Here is a 15,989-nt window from a genome sequence, read left to right on the forward strand (position 1 = left end):
ATGGCATCGTGCTATTATGCAAAGGATTTGGTATGAGATCTTGTGCACCTCTGAGCACTTATACTATGACAAGGATCATCTTATCTATTATTTCAGGCATTTAAGCCATCATTAGTCCAATTCATTGAGCATAAAGAACAACTGTAATCGCATTGTTATTTAATGCATACGTTGCATTTTCTGACTATTTTTAGTTATTTGTATTTATAAAACAACTCAAATACTTTGATGATTATCACTATATCAAACTTTTCTGAGAAACAGTTTATTTTTGTGTAACCTGCAAAGAATATTTATCTCCACCTCAACTGTTACTAAATTTACTGAATATGATTTCTTTTGAAAAAAAATCAGAGTGATGCTTTAACTTGAAAGTTTAAGTTGGAGAGTATTTAAAGAGCACTCTGTGCCTACATGGTTTTAGTAGGACCCCCCTGATCACCACCAGGTCCTGGGCTACTTTTCATCATTGCCTATAAACCAAGTATGTCAATTCCCTCCTCTGTTTGTCCAGAAAATGCACAAGTGTGTATCTGTGGCCCAAGCGAAGTCAGAACCAATACAGGCAGCTTTATTATCAAATGGATCCAATAACTTAAGGGAAGTACTATCGTAAGAGTATGTTTTTAATCAAACAATATTTTGACATGCAGGAATGATGAAGGCAAGCACAAAAAGAGATGACAGGTTAATAAAATCACAGCGAAAATCTCACCACGTGGCAGTGATTCAGTAAAACAATTCTTTGCCACTAACAGACAGAAGATGCTTAATTTCAAGCATTATTGGTTAAGCAGTCATTTGCTCCACGCTGTTTTTTCCATCCACACATTCACAGGTTTAAAGAAACCACTTATTCAGTACACTATTATTATTATTATACTTACATATTTGACATATTCTTTCCACTGGTGCCACCATGGCATTGCAATAAGAAACCAGTTGTGCCCTGGTTGAAGGCCATACCTGCTTTCTCTTTCTAACCAGCCCCTGCACATTAAGAAGGAACAACATGAAGCACCAGCTGGAACAGGGAAATTGCAATCCTTTTGAAAAGTACTAAAAGGTGATTCTGAAACTCATTAAAAATTCTAAGCAAAACATGTACCTAATAATCTGCCCTTCCTCCTCTGGAGTGGCAGGTCGTAGCCCCAGAACTATATGACACACCTGGAAGAAGAAAGTAATTGTTATTAAGAACCAAACCAGTATGAAACAAGCATTGGGCAAATGAAAGAACAGCTTTAATGGGACTTTTCTGAAAATTCTTTTGAATCATGTAGCAAGACTACCTAAAATCAAACGAATCACTAAAAAAGCAGTATTGTGAGCTGTGAGATTCACAACCTGCTCCCACTGTTAAGATGAAGATACCAAGAATGACAAATGCCCCACGACAAATTAAGGTGAACAGAAAATGAATTTTCAGGACTTTAAGGGCTGAAGCGCATGCTACAAAAGATCACAGGAACTGACATGGATCAGATATACAACAAGTTAAGGTGTCTGTATGTACTGGAGAGAGGGAATGAGGAAAGGGAGGAATGCAAGTGGTTGGAAGAAGCTAAGTGAAAGGTTAAAAAAAAAGCAAAATGGAAAGTGGGATTTTATCCCAAGGACAAGACAGCAGCCCCAGATGGCTAATATTTTACTCCTCTCTTCCTAGGAAAACCATCCCGGCCTTGCTGCAGTGAGTACATCTCTGTTGGGCTCTCCCAGCAGCTCCCTGCCACAGGGCATGCGGCTGGGAGCACTGAGCAGAGAGGAGCAGACTCTGCAGGAGCCTTTGTTTCCCATTGCAGGAGGAGGGTCAGCTGTCTCATCTGCGAGACAGTTCTCAAATTGGTTGCTGCTCATAACATGATTTATAGTCTTTTCCTTATGTCTCTTTGGAGGGTATCAATTTGCGTCTCAGCTGGAGATTTCTAATGACTGGTGAGATATCTTATTTAAATTTATACTACAGTGTGAGAGACCATTTCACATTCTGAGTACAACAAAGGCCATTCGCTGCTGGGAAGCAACAGATTTTCCAGCACACACAACACAGCTGGTTCCAGCGTTTTCTTTTTAAACTCATGGAGCACTGTGCCAGTATCAGATTCTTCCTCTAAACTAACCCTGCTACAAACAAACCAATTTGTTGACAAGCTTTCCAGGGCGCTCCACTCAGACTACTCAGCTTTTCTGTCTGCAGATGAGACACACAAGCTCATGACAGCTTAAATAGATGCCCAGACAAATCAATGGCAGACTCTGTCCCCCGTGTGAGTGTGTTACGGAGCCCGCAGCATGAGATGGGGGTGCCTCATAGGATAAAGTTTATCAAAAGATGCTACACTTAATATATTTCTTTTAATTATGATTATCATGAAGTGTTCGTTATTTCTATTTCAGTCTTGCTCAGATATTTGTTAGTTCATGAATATAAACTTATGATAGGATATTTAATGCTAGACAGTCCAAAAATAAAGACAGCCCTTCTTGAGAAGGCTGCGATGTAAGCAAAACCCGATGCAATCAGAGATAGAAAGAATCTGCAGAACTTTCTGATTTTGTTCTTTTCAGCTGTGATGGTGTTGATGGCCTCAGAATACTCTCCCTCAGCTGCTCTGAAGTTCTTGGAAAAGTATAGTTCGAAATACAGTATATAAAGTAGTCTGTGGCCATAACCAGGAGAATGAGTTGCGTGCAACCATACTTACTGTAAAAGCCACACAGCTTCTCTCTGATAAAATACGTTTCTGCTACAATTTGACCCTGTAACCATCTAAGCTTCACTGGTAAGATGAGAACAGAGCCCACTGGTCTTCCCTGATATTCCTGGGAAGAGGTGAGACTGCCATATGGGCTGGAGGTGAATGCTAAATTGGGGCAAATCTTCAAGGCTCCATTCGGAGTATTATTACTTAAAGTATCAATATCAACAGCAAACGGGTAAGGAACAAACTGCAGGGAATGAAAATACTCTTAGGGGTGTGTTTTCTGCACAAAGTGAGCCAGTGCTAAAACATGAATAAATTATGAAAATCCAATTCAAGCTCAATTAAAACCAAACTCAGCACACAATCCTCAGCTTTGGCAACACAATACTGATATGATATCACAGCTTTCAAGGACTGCTTCATTAAGAAAACAATGAAAGGTTTCTTAGAAGGCCTTAACAGAAAACATAAAGGGAAAGTGGTTGCAAAGAGTCAGCAACACCTTTTCTCATGTCTTGTGTCCCTTTCTCAGCAAAGATTTGCAAGAACTGGTCAAGAACAGCCTTTTTCTAATGGGAAACGTAACTGCTGATACACTTGAAATTTCACTGCATAAACAGTAGCCTATGTTCACTTTAACAAATTAGGCATCTCCATACACTAAAAAGAATAATAATCAAGTAGAGAATCATTCTGTCAAGGTAATGCACAATTGCAAACCCACATGACTTACTGCAAGAGAGGAAACAGTAAGCATGGTGACACAAATGCTGCCACTGCACTTTGTGGCCACACATAAAGCTCATGAATTATTTGCCATAATTTTCGAGTTTAAATTGACTCTAAACATACCTGAAAAAGCAGATTTAGAAATTCATTGGCAAGTGCACTCTTCACACTCCATATCTGGTAGTCCTCCAGAGTGAGGTGTCCAAGCTTAGATAAAGGCAGGAGAAGGAAATGGGAAGGAAAAACCATCAAACCATTAACCTATTTCTGTCACACTCCTCATTAAATGTGTCATAACAGGCAAAAGCCAGTGAGTTGATAAAAAGTAGCATCTACCACTCTGCTAACAAAATTTGATGCAATCAAAGAAAAAAAAAATGCAGTTTTAGCATAATGTAGGCAACCTGTAACAGAGAGAACCAAAAAGCTTTGAGAGTCCAGAGGATGAACTGTGCGCAGCATGTAACCTCTGCTCCTCCTCTCCACTTTTCAGAGTTAGTATTCATGCTCTACTGCAGTAGTCATATTTTCTCAAACCACAAAACCACTAGCAGCAGTATGTGACTGGTTTTGTGTCCTACAACGTGATTGCCCTGACAAGATTAAGACAAGCTAGGACTCTGATAGTCCAAATAACCTCTGCACATAGAGATATTTGCATCCATTCAGAACCCCATCCTACTTTATGGCTTGGGAAAAACTATTTTGGATTATCAAGTCCTTATGACCTTACCTTACAACACGAGTCCTATTAATTCTTAACCACTTGCAAAGTTACAGTAGCATAACACTGACCAATGTCAGCGGAACTTCTGATTTTCATCAGTTCAGTGATAGGATCAATCTGAATTTCTTATATTGTACTATCATTCAGAGCCACTTTTACAGCAGTGGCAGTTACTCTGCCTCTTCTTACAGACCATTTCCTCCAGAGTTCATATAGGTCAAATCTAACATATGAAAAGAGGTTAAATAATTTATGTAATTACTGCACCATCAGCTCTTTCAGCACTACATCCATGATGCAACTATTAAAGATATACTGAAGACTTAGGGAGTTTCTTTAACTCTTTGTGGAAACAAGACTGCAATACACTTGCTTACAAAGCACCCCTCTGAAAAAAGCAGACACTAAAGCCTTTAAAGCATGAAAGAAAGAGCTCAGTGAAGCTGCAATTTCTACTGCTTTGGTAACAGAAGAATGAAAACATTTGCCTAGCACTTTGTTGGAGTACAAGCAAGCAAGGCGAATACTAAAACAAGTAATTAAATATTTCTAGGCATTCTTTATGGGTTTTATTGAATTATTTATAGCTTCCAGACACTCTTCCTAATTAGTGAAGCGAAAGATGAAATAATGGAAACTACTTCCTCTCTATTGTTTGCAGATGATAGTGCTCAAAAAAGCAAGAACATAATTAAAGATTTACACACAGCCAACTATAAAGCACAATATAAACTACTCAGGCTTTTTGCTCTGTGTCATGCCAGTCATGATGGATGCCTCCACAGTTTCATGAATACTTAGCTCTGAAACAATACCACTGGTATATAGCTCACTGGTTGTATACAATATTATTGCAAGCAAAGTAGCCTGATAATGATAATGCATAACATTATTAATATAACTCTGTCCTAGCACAGGAAGATAATGTGTCTTCCACAGCATAAAATATAAGATACATTAATGCACTGCCCCCCTTTTTTCACAAGATCATTTCTAACATGAAAACAAAGAACAGTTTCTCCAGAACAAAAGTCGAGCATCAGATTTAAAACTGGTATTAATTTTTCACAGCAAAGCCTTGCAAACAGAACGGGTATGCTTCAAATTGATTTTGTTGGTGATGTGTTTTCGGTTGAGCTTCATATATAAAAGACGGTTTACAAAATTCAAACATGTTCTTTCTCTCACAGAACAATGTGGAAAATTTAATGGAAAAGTGACATTTCTTGAAAGTGTCTTTTATTGACACGTCTCTGCTTTAAAGAAAGCATAAGATTTTACTTTCTTTCCTGTAAATAAACTGAAGAAGCCACGGTATAAAAACAACAAGGGAAGAACTGCAAATTCCTACCTTTGTGTTATCATGCATATTCAAAATATCTTCTACAATTTCAGACAAATCCATGTTCAATTCCTTAACAAACAAAAGGATTACAAAAGAAAGTTAAATTCCCACAGCAATCCCTGGAGCTGCATGTGTTCAGAACAAAAATACAACTGAGAAATGTGGATGATTCCTCCATGTAATTCACAACTGAGTGCTTCCAGACAGTTGTACTTCTGTACCTAAGGCTTCTTTATATGAAACAATGTACATTATAGTCACACCATTCTGCTTTGGTCAAAGTTACACAGGGTAAGTTACACCCAATAATCAATACCCCTCCGCTAAGGTAAGTAGTTCAAGGATGCCTGTGTTTCCCTGAAACCATGTTCAAACAACATTCCCATTCCTACTTTTGGAGGATGACTTTAAGAAAGAGAAGCAACTGAATGAAACCCCCAAATAGAACTTACAGGTATTTTATCGGTACGGTTATCCTTCCAAACCTCTAACAGTGCAACCACCATTTCTTTAAGTTCAGTGCGGGACAACACACCATCTCGGTCAATGTCAAAAACCTTGAAGCAAACTGAGAGAAAAGGAAATTACTTTTCTATGTTAGAACTACTCAACAACTATTATTTTCTACGCCTCCCTTGCAGAATGTAAGTCTGCAGAGTCACAAGAACCTGATTTAGTGCTGACAGTTTTGATGAGGCAGGATGCATGTGTGGTAGTGAGGAAATGGAGCAGCTGTGTTTAATAAACTGAAATCTAGATTCTTGCAATTCTGTGCTGTGTTTTCTGATGTGACATAGAAGGGAACATATGTGCGTCCAGAAATGTCCAGGGAACAACAGCCTTTAAGCTGCAGCAAGAGGGCTTTGGAAAAGTATGGAACAAAGGTATTTCAAAACACAAGAACCTTGCAGGGAGGCAGCCTAAAACTGGACAGTCAATAAGCCAGAACATGCTATTTACCACAAAACAATCAAATAGGAGAATCAGTTTATATTGTATCTGATGAATATGTGTTTGCATTTTCTTTACTGAGATTCACATTTCTGCATCATAACGCAGAACACTGAAAAATAACTTGTGAATTTTAATCTCTTCCCCCCAAACAGGTTGATAATTTATATGAAGTTATGGGTAAGCGATAAAATACACAGAATCAGGTTTAATCATCCTTTATAAAATAAAGTCTTAATAATTATAATTCCTTTCATTTTTTAACTTCTGCAGCCTGCCTCACACTTATCCAATGGAAAAATTCTAAACACGTGGAAACAACCAAACTTCAGTGTTCAAACTGAAAAGCTTCTCTAAAATAAACAGTTAACACTTTGCATACTTACACTTCTGTCTTTCTGCCAAGGGTCCCCTGCAACATGCTGAGAGCCCACAGGAAATTTCTTTAAAATCTATGTGATTGTCTCGGTTTTCATCAAAAGCATTAAATAAACCTGCAAACCGCAAAAGCATCTCCTGTTACAGCAGGTGGCTGGCAGAGCTGACAGTCATACTTAGCATTTACATGGAGGGTTAATGGTTAACATTTGCAAGGAGAAATACAAATGCTTCTGATTATAACTCTAAGCATAATAAAGGTAATTAAGCCCTACTAAGACCATCTGAATGGTGAATCAGATCACTCTGGTATCAAGAATTCTGAACTGTAGCCTTATTCTCACACCTTCCCTGTAATGATTGATTTATAGAGCGTCCACCTACACGGGCAGGACAAGCAAGGAACAAGATGGCAAAGGTACTCAGATGCAAGATGCTTTCACCTTTCACAGTGCCTGATAGAAACGAGACTCGCTAACGTTGCATATTTTGCCATAAGTGAGACAGGAGTTTCAGTTACCAGCCTTCAAATGATTTGAGAGTTCTGTTCATCTCAGCACATATAACTTTTTTTGTCCAATATCTTTTTTTCTCTTTGTGCAAATGACTCAGTTGCATTATCCACAAAAGACATATTAAATGACCAGAAACCATTTGAGTTTCCCCATAGCAGCTGCATAAATTTATATCACTAAGCAGATAAAACACACTTCTGAGCAAAAGGATGTGGGGAAATATCCCTACTGAATTGAACATAAATTCTGGTGTTTTAACAGCTTGCAGCCACTGCAGATGAATTTCCCATTTTCTACTTAGTGTGGCCACTTGTCAGTAAAGCTGACCATTTGGTGGTAAAAAATTGTCACTCTAGGACTGCAGACAAGTACTAGCACACAAGTAGAACGTTACTTTAAGGCCTTATATTGTGCAGTAAATGGCAATTAGACAGTTGCAACCTCCACTCATTACCAGAGTGGCTTCAATCTGAAAGCCCAGCTTGGTTATTAATGGCTAAGTTGCAACACACAAATCTCCTGACCAGCTCTTCTGAACAAAATCTTCCTTCACTTCCAGTGTTTGGGTAGACTGTTTCATTGACTGCATGATACAGCTTCTGACCTGAACGCTGAATTCTCATTTAACAGACAAAATTCACATTTATCGGTTTAAGAATGGTCTTCTATTTTATCTCATTCAGCGGCAAGAGTATATCTTGTCATTAAGGAGCACAGTGAAAAATTTTAAGCAATCACAGGGCAAATTCTACATAAAGTTTGACATATTTCCTGACAACTAAGAAGAATGCAACACGCATTGCTTCGTCATTCCAGATTTCCCGACAAATAAGAGATTTCTCAGGCATCTTTTCTGCTCTTCAAACATTCAGAATTCAGCAGAACAAATCTCTCTAAGCTTAAAATACATCTTTAAGTAGGTCCACTTTTAAAGCCATAAAATGTACATGTCAGTAGACAATCAGGTACTGAACACCTCAGCAACATCAGCTCCTCACAGGTTAGATCGAATTCCATACCTTCACTCAGAGATGGATGAATAGGAGGGGAAACTAAGGGGGCAAACGTTTCTAAATCAAAACGTCCAGTTCTTGATTGAGCTTTTAGCAGCCAGTATCGTTTTTCGAGATCAATGATGTCAGATTCTTCCACTGTATAAGCAAGAAAAATAAAAGGAATTGTTGGCAATATCTAGACCATGTTAGAATTCAGCACCAAATAAAAATGCAGCATTATTTTGTCGCAACAAGAAATAATGTTCATTTTTTTATGCCCAACTCCTGCTTACAAACATTAAAAATATGAGCAACAGAGAAATAAAAAAACAATTTTACCTTCTTTATCTACAGAATCATGTCACCATCTAGGAATTCCCATCAATAACACACAAGTGTTCAGAGATATAGAAATGAACTTTTCCCACTGCTAAAGGTTACAGCAGTCTCTTCATTTTCACTTATTTCTTCTTGGTGAATTGAACAGGCAGATTACATATGCAGTACCTTATTTTCCATGGTATCTAGTATTTAAATCCTCTAAAAGGATGCAAAGCAGCATATAAAAAAAAATTCCACACTTTAAAATATATATATATATAAATAGTACTTGTCTGCTCTTGAAAAATTCCTGTTTGCAAGTTTTAGTCTTCTGAGACAGTAACAATGCTAAATTTTAATGTGACTTTTAACCACTGCATCTCATCATTAACTTTTTCTAAATATAAACCACATTTGTTTCACTTTATTTTTACACTACAGAGGCACTCGGGAACCCAGTCAACACTGGGGAGTGAAATACAAACCTAGAAGATACTTTAAAGGGAGGAATTTACAAGCTAATTTACAGAAGGGAGGACAAAAAGCCAAACTCCCGAACTAACAGTGAGTAAAGCAAGGTGCTAGGCAAAGGAGAATAAAAACAGGCAGAGGAAGAACTTGTGTTTTCTTTCAAAACCTTCTATACAAATTTTGGTCTCTATGTTTTATCCTTGGAAATAAAAAATATAGATAGAGAAACATTCAGTTTCTGCTCAACAATGGTTTTAACCTTTTTACATATGCAAGTGTGTCACAACACTGCTTTAGGTCACTACAAATTAATTGGTTCTCAAATAGATATGTAATGACAAAGCTGTCTATATTAAGAACCACTACGTGTGATCCCATTCCCAGATGGTTCTGAGCCTTTAAATCCACGCCAGCTTTCTAATAGGTTTAACTTGAGCTATTTGGCCTGGTTTAGTCAACAGAAACAATAATAATCCTGTAAGGCTTAAGAACAGAAGAGAACCCAAAGAAGTTATATGCCAAATTGAAACTTTATTGATTTTTTTTTCCTATTTCTGTCCTAAGTAGTAGTAACTCGCTCAGAATAGTAACTTACGTAACCTATAATAAGCATGAATTAGTAGTAACTACCCAGCAGGCACATCACATAATGCATCAAAACTTACACAGTATCTTACTCTCAGCAGCAGAAAGTTTGGGAAAATTCTAACAAAAGAGTCATGTCTGAATAAATTTTTCCATGCTGCTTGAAGAGTGCACAGGATTTACACCTTCCTGTAACGTATTTTTGGACAGGCTAACTAGAAAAGTAAGATCAGTAAAAACATGTCCTCCTTTTTCTTTATACAGTCAGTACAATCACTAGACAGGCCATACAGTAGCATACAGAACATCCACTCCAAAGCTACAGTCCCAGGGCCACATTAAACTAAGTCAACTTCAGGCTGAAAAGAAAAAGTTTACCTTCCCCCTTAACCCCCAGTATGGGTGCAGCACCCTCACTTGCATCGTTATCAGCTACTCTGCATCTATACAGTAAGTGAGATAACAGAACTGATCCAAAAATCAAACTAAACTGATTGTTTAGTTTGTGCATCTACACAGTAAGTCCATCTATACAGTAAGTGAGATAATAGAACTGATCCAAAAATCAAACTAAACTGATTTTTTCCTTCTCTTCTCCCTCTCCTTCCTATATGGATCAATTCCTTTATCTGGCTTACCATCTCTTGGTTGTGTTGTAATCATAAAGTCATTTGGGTGTGAAGGGACCCCAAAGATCATCTGGTTCCAACCCCCTGCAGTGAACAGGGACATCTTCAATTAGATCAGGTTTCTCAAACTCCATCCAACCTGATCTTGAACATGTCCAGGGATGGGGCATCTACTGCCTCTCTGGACAACCTGGTCCGGTGTTGCACCACCCTCATCATCTAGTTTCAATCTACCTTCTTTTAGTTAAAACTATTACCCCTCATCCTATCACTACAGGCCCTATTAAGAGGTCTGTACCAAATCCATCAGGGAGCAGTAATCTAGAAATACAAAGGAATATTATTCTACTAGAAATCAAGGAAGAGAAATGGAGTAGTTATTTCTTTGAAGATCAGCACACAGAAATATCATAGGTGCTTTGGACTGGCAGAGATGTAAGCAGCTTCGCAATCCTAAGCTGAGCAGTCAGGTGATGTTTGAATTGCACTGCATCTGGTATGTTCCAAGACATAGAGGGATGTCATGATGTAACAACATACATGCCCCAAAATGGCCAATGTATCAACAGATGGGGGCAAATCTACCAAATTAAATGCACTTTCCCCTCAATCTTGTTGCCTCTGCAGGTACCAGGGTGCTACAGTACTGATAAGAGTGAGCTCACAAGACATGACATTAGGACTAGAGCACCAGTATTCTGCAGGAAATCCAAGAAAAAAGTATATTTGTGGAGTTCCAAGAACAGAAATAAACAAAAAGTAAAATAATAAAGGCATAAGCCACTTTATGAGACAGAACCATAAGAACATGAAGAGAATCACTGTACTATTGTACTACCTAAACAACTGCACATAAAGGGCAAGTTTGTACTGGCATTTAGAGGAATTGCACATACACATCATTGCTGTCATCAGCAAACACAAAAGCCTTATGCTAACTCTCTTGAGCATACGCATGTAAATCAGTTTCCTTTTAATCTACCTTTGTGACTGGGAAGAATAACAAATGTACTAGTTTGCTATATGTGAAATAATGCAACACTAAGAATATCCAGAACAACAGAAGCTCACATTGTCTTTACTGATGAGTAAATCTGCAGAAACCAGCTTTAATGGCAGCTGCATTATTTCTTTTTAGTAATGAAGAACTGCAAGCCATGGTCTCTGGCCACAGAAAACATTCTCTGAATCTACAGGAGAAGCTGTTCGTGCTCCAGTTTTTAAATTGCACTTCACAGATGGTTTTCACAGTGCTAACTTTATTGGTTTATTATTTCAATCTCAGACAAGAAAGGTTATCAGAAAGCATCTTATCTGCAGTTCTGGCCAGCAGTGGTTGAAATAACAGGGTCATTTAAAAGACAAAGAATAGCTGGTCAATGCTACATTGATGTTATAGCCAAGGCAGGTCCAGGCTATTTATTTTCTGCATAAGAGCTGAACGTTTTAGAAAGTGAAACTGAGAAAGTGGTAAATAACGTTGTTTATACTGATGAGACACAAGTAAGGTGGAATCCAAGTAAAAATGTGACAAAAGAATACTTTTCACTCATAGTAACAGCTAACTGAATTGCAGCTCACTGCAATAGTTCCACTTACATAAAATACAGAAGGATTTATTGGATTACAGCACACATGAAAGAGTAATTCTGCAGCTGAAAAGCCAGCTCTTACAGAATTGATTTCTCCAGAGTGATTTTTGGCACATAATCTTGTAAATCAGTCTTGGGATATGTTGTGCACCATCTATTCCTCCATAAAAGTAAACTAAAAGAAATCTCTTGCAATTTATGATGTATACATATAATCATATTTGGTAGCGAAGTTTAAATGAAGCCTGATAAAAGCAGACTGCACTTACTATCCAAACATACTGATGTGTATGAAAAAAAATGGTGTGTTCTAAAGAGCTTTCACAAAAAGGATTTTACCTTTTCAAAGTACGGGTTTTTTCTCCTCATTCCTGCTCAAATCCCATCAGAAGTGTGAACTGGGCTCCCATTCAGCAGTCCAAATCTTAAATAACCTCTGATTATATCTAGAAATGTACCTCATACATCTATACAACGTAGTCCAAACCATCAGAACAGCCTGGCTTTCTAGGCAAGTAAGCACTCATTTTTGTCAATTAGCAACACGATCTGATTATTTCAGCTCACGCAGAGGTATTACACATCTGTGAAACTTCATCATATACTACCACATTGCTACCATGTGCTATTTTATATATCACTCATCCCTTGTCCATTAAAAATATGAAAGCCTTTCAGAGCTGACCATGAATAATCATGAACAGTGTTTCTTAGCTCAATCCTCTAAAATGAGACAAGCATAATTCGAAGAATGATAATGTCAAGCGCACCACAAGTTTCCTGTTGTAAAGGAAGGACAAGCAAACACCCTCAGTAAAAAGAGGCAGCTGAGAAACTGTAAATATACTAAGAATGTGTTAATTTAAACCCAGCTGCCACACTGAGATGGACAGTCAGGACGCACAACAGTGATAAACACTGGAAAAAGCATTCTTCATTTCAATGCCATTCCTAAGGAATGTATGCCCTTAAGCACTACAGAGGTAGCAAGCCACGAATACCCTTCTGTCAGGAAAAAATTAAAAGCCTGTTTTCATTTCAAGCACTATTTATGATAATTCTTTATACAACCAGAATTACGGATTTCAGTATATACAAAACTTTAATTTTTACCCACCTATTGGCACAATCCTCTCTGGTTCACAGCAGTAGAAGCATACCATATTCCCAGCATTTTAACTGAAACTGGGTTTGCTTTACTGTTTACCATGATATCCTCCACACAAAACCCAGTCCCTGGTCACGGAGAGCACTCTTCATCACGCAGCAACAGAGCCAGAGCCCCCGAATGACTGAACACCAAACTCTTTCTGCCTGACCACACCTGTTTATTGCTTTCAGATTAACACATGGAAGGCTCCAGGACCTGGGCACAGAGAGCTGATTTGCAAGACACAAAATAGCCTGGGAACTAAGAGGATAACTAAGTGACAAGATGCAGATTAAGTGAGACTGAGGCTTTTTCTTATTGGCCTGGTCTTCTGGAATACTTCCATCTTTTTCCCTTTTAATTTGAAATATGGACACACATTAGAGAAGGGAATATTATAACTTCAGCCAAAATCCTTGTCAGACACACATTCCATGCGGTCATCTAGCAGAATATAGATTATCAGTGCCTTAATACAAGAACACATACAGAACAGGTATTAAACATGCTCTTAAAGGCACCTTTCACAAATCTGAAATCTTCAGAATTTTCTTCCAGTGGCCTTCCACATATCGAAATGAGATGGTGTTTCAAGAGTGGGTACCACAACTGAAGTGGGCTACCTACAGAGCGTATATTTTATATCCAGCCTTTTAACGTGAGCAACGTTAAGCGATCACTTCACTTTCCTTTTATTTTATAGACTCACATCTTCATCTTATCATAAAGCTCTACAGGTTTATAAACCCATCTCTGACAGAAGAGGTTACTTCTACCACATTCAGTTTCAACCTCATGGTGTTTCAAAACCTCACTCTTCCATTTCACCCATGCTGCCTGGTTAGCCAGGGTTTCTCTCATTATTATGCTAAATTAGCAGTAACTGCATGTTCTAAAATACAATTATTATACTGATTGCACACTGTCTTAACTGCATCAGAACATAAGAGCTGTCAGAAAAAACAGGAGCATTTTGATGAATATTTCTGATGACAGAAGAGAGTGCCTTCAATATGAAGGAGAATTAGGGTGCTACTGAGTAAGAACTCAGTGGCACAAGAACCAGGTAACAAAGAAGTACAAATTACAGTCTTCCAGTTTGAAACCAGTAACCCCCCTGATAAATGGAAGTATTCTCCCCCTGAAAAAGGACTGAAAACCTAAGTATATAAGCACATCACACGCCACTGAGACACACCAAAATGAAACAGTCATAAAAAAAGGCAACCACCACCTATGTTACACCAGAAGAAATCTCTCCAGCCAAGTGAAGGCAAGCAAGGAGGACTCACCCAGAGTACGACAGCTATGTGTCATCTGAGTCCGAGATGGAACAGGGGATGGAGCACCTGGTCTGAAATAGACTCAAACTGTGCTCATTTTACTTTCACAAAAAGGTCAAGAAGAAACACAGCAGTCACTTGCATTTATAGCAAAGAGTAAAAAGGAAAAAGAGCAGAGACTGTCTGAAACCAAGGACATTACTGATGGGAAATGAAGATAAACTGCCCACAAATACATGTAGAAGATACACTGGCATCATTTTCCCCTACGGGACAAAAAAAACCAACAAAACAGATAAGCCCCAGTATCTCAGAAAGAAATGACACAGTGACCCCCAGGGTCTGCACTGGGGGGGGCAGAGGAGATCTTTCCACTTCTCATGTGCCTGTACATCACTGTGACAAACCAAGCCACAGAAAGCTGCACTTTGCAGGTACGATGGAGTCTGTTCCATTCTGATACCTACAGGAATAAACTAGTCAGAGTAGGCAGAAAAATGACATCCACCAGTGGCCAAGGATTGTTGTATTATTGAATCACTGCATTTGGACTTAGAGCACTGGAGAAGATGTTTAATTTGTAATTATTTAGGATGCATAATGATCTGGGAGAATATTCCCCTACAGACGCTTTTTGTATTAGTGGCAGTCCCTGAAAAGATTTACCTTTGATTTGCATGCTCCACCACAGTGCTATTCAGGATGGCGTTTAATAACAATAAGTAAGAAAATCCAAATTCCTGCTACTTGGTCAGTACTCAGTGGTAGTCAACACCCACATCCCTGAAGTGATTTTTTTAGGAATAAAGGTCTAAGAGAAACTTAAATTATTTTGGCAGTTTTCAAATAAAGTGATTTATATTTATGATATAAGTGAAATGGAACAAAATTTGATTAAAAGCAGCAAGTGTGTGCAACTTCCTGTAACTTTAAAATTTCATTTCTAATTACGTGTTGAGGAATATAATTAAAGTCATCTGCATACCAAAATAAATGTTATTTACAAGCAAAACATTAGAATTCCTTTGTTTCGCTGGTAGCTTGGCTCATCAAGCAAATTTAAATGGAGTTACTGGTGCTTTGCAATAAAATGTTTGCTGTCTGTTTCTAAATCAATGTTAATAACTTCCAGTGTTTTTATCGCTGTGATTTTTCACGTCTCTGACATGTTAGTCAAGACCCTGAATGGGAAGCACCCTGCTGTGAGAGGAGGCAGGGTTTGGCAGGAGGGGTTGAAGCGGGAGCCAGGAGAGGGCGCGCTGCAATCCCAGCTGGAGCCCAGCAGCCAGGTGAGACATTCCCAATGGCACTGCGGAGTTTCACGTATTGCTTTTCTCTTTTACAGCAGAAGAAACTGTAAAAGCTTTTCCTCTCACTGTATTCTGAGAAGTGTTTGCCTGGATCCACTAAACATTATTGCGGGTACTTTGTTTCCTAAAAGGCAACTGTTTTATTCTAGGAAAAGTATTACAAACAACCTTCACTTCGAGAAAAGGAAGTGTCGTCACAGCTCTTCCTGTTTTACACATTAAATGTGTACACATTAATAAAACTTCTGTACTAAACTTTTTATTTTAGACTGACCCAATTAGACCGCAATTCCCCCCAAGTGC

The 15,989-nt window shown here is 38.3% G+C and overlaps 1 protein-coding gene across 1 annotated transcript in view; it reads right to left on the bottom strand.

Annotated features, from left to right (window-relative positions):
• Positions 1–15,989, bottom strand: part of USP32 (ubiquitin specific peptidase 32) — a gene marked incomplete at its 5' end in the record, with an annotated part of 52,881 nt that overhangs the window by 24,946 nt on the left and 11,946 nt on the right. The window contains 7 exons of the mRNA XM_057407143.1: positions 888–990; positions 1,109–1,170; positions 3,558–3,641; positions 5,513–5,575; positions 5,959–6,074; positions 6,844–6,951; positions 8,370–8,501. Of these exons, the coding sequence (XP_057263126.1) occupies positions 888–990; positions 1,109–1,170; positions 3,558–3,641; positions 5,513–5,575; positions 5,959–6,074; positions 6,844–6,951; positions 8,370–8,501 (668 nt within the window). The remainder of the gene's footprint in view (positions 1–887; positions 991–1,108; positions 1,171–3,557; positions 3,642–5,512; positions 5,576–5,958; positions 6,075–6,843; positions 6,952–8,369; positions 8,502–15,989) is intronic.

Source organism: Pezoporus wallicus, unplaced genomic scaffold (genome assembly GCF_028554395.1).
Source record: "Pezoporus wallicus isolate ANWC-B61680 ecotype Strahan unplaced genomic scaffold, APGP_CSIRO_Pwel_v1 contig_10389, whole genome shotgun sequence".
Classification (NCBI taxonomy): Eukaryota; Metazoa; Chordata; class Aves; order Psittaciformes; family Psittacidae; genus Pezoporus; species Pezoporus wallicus.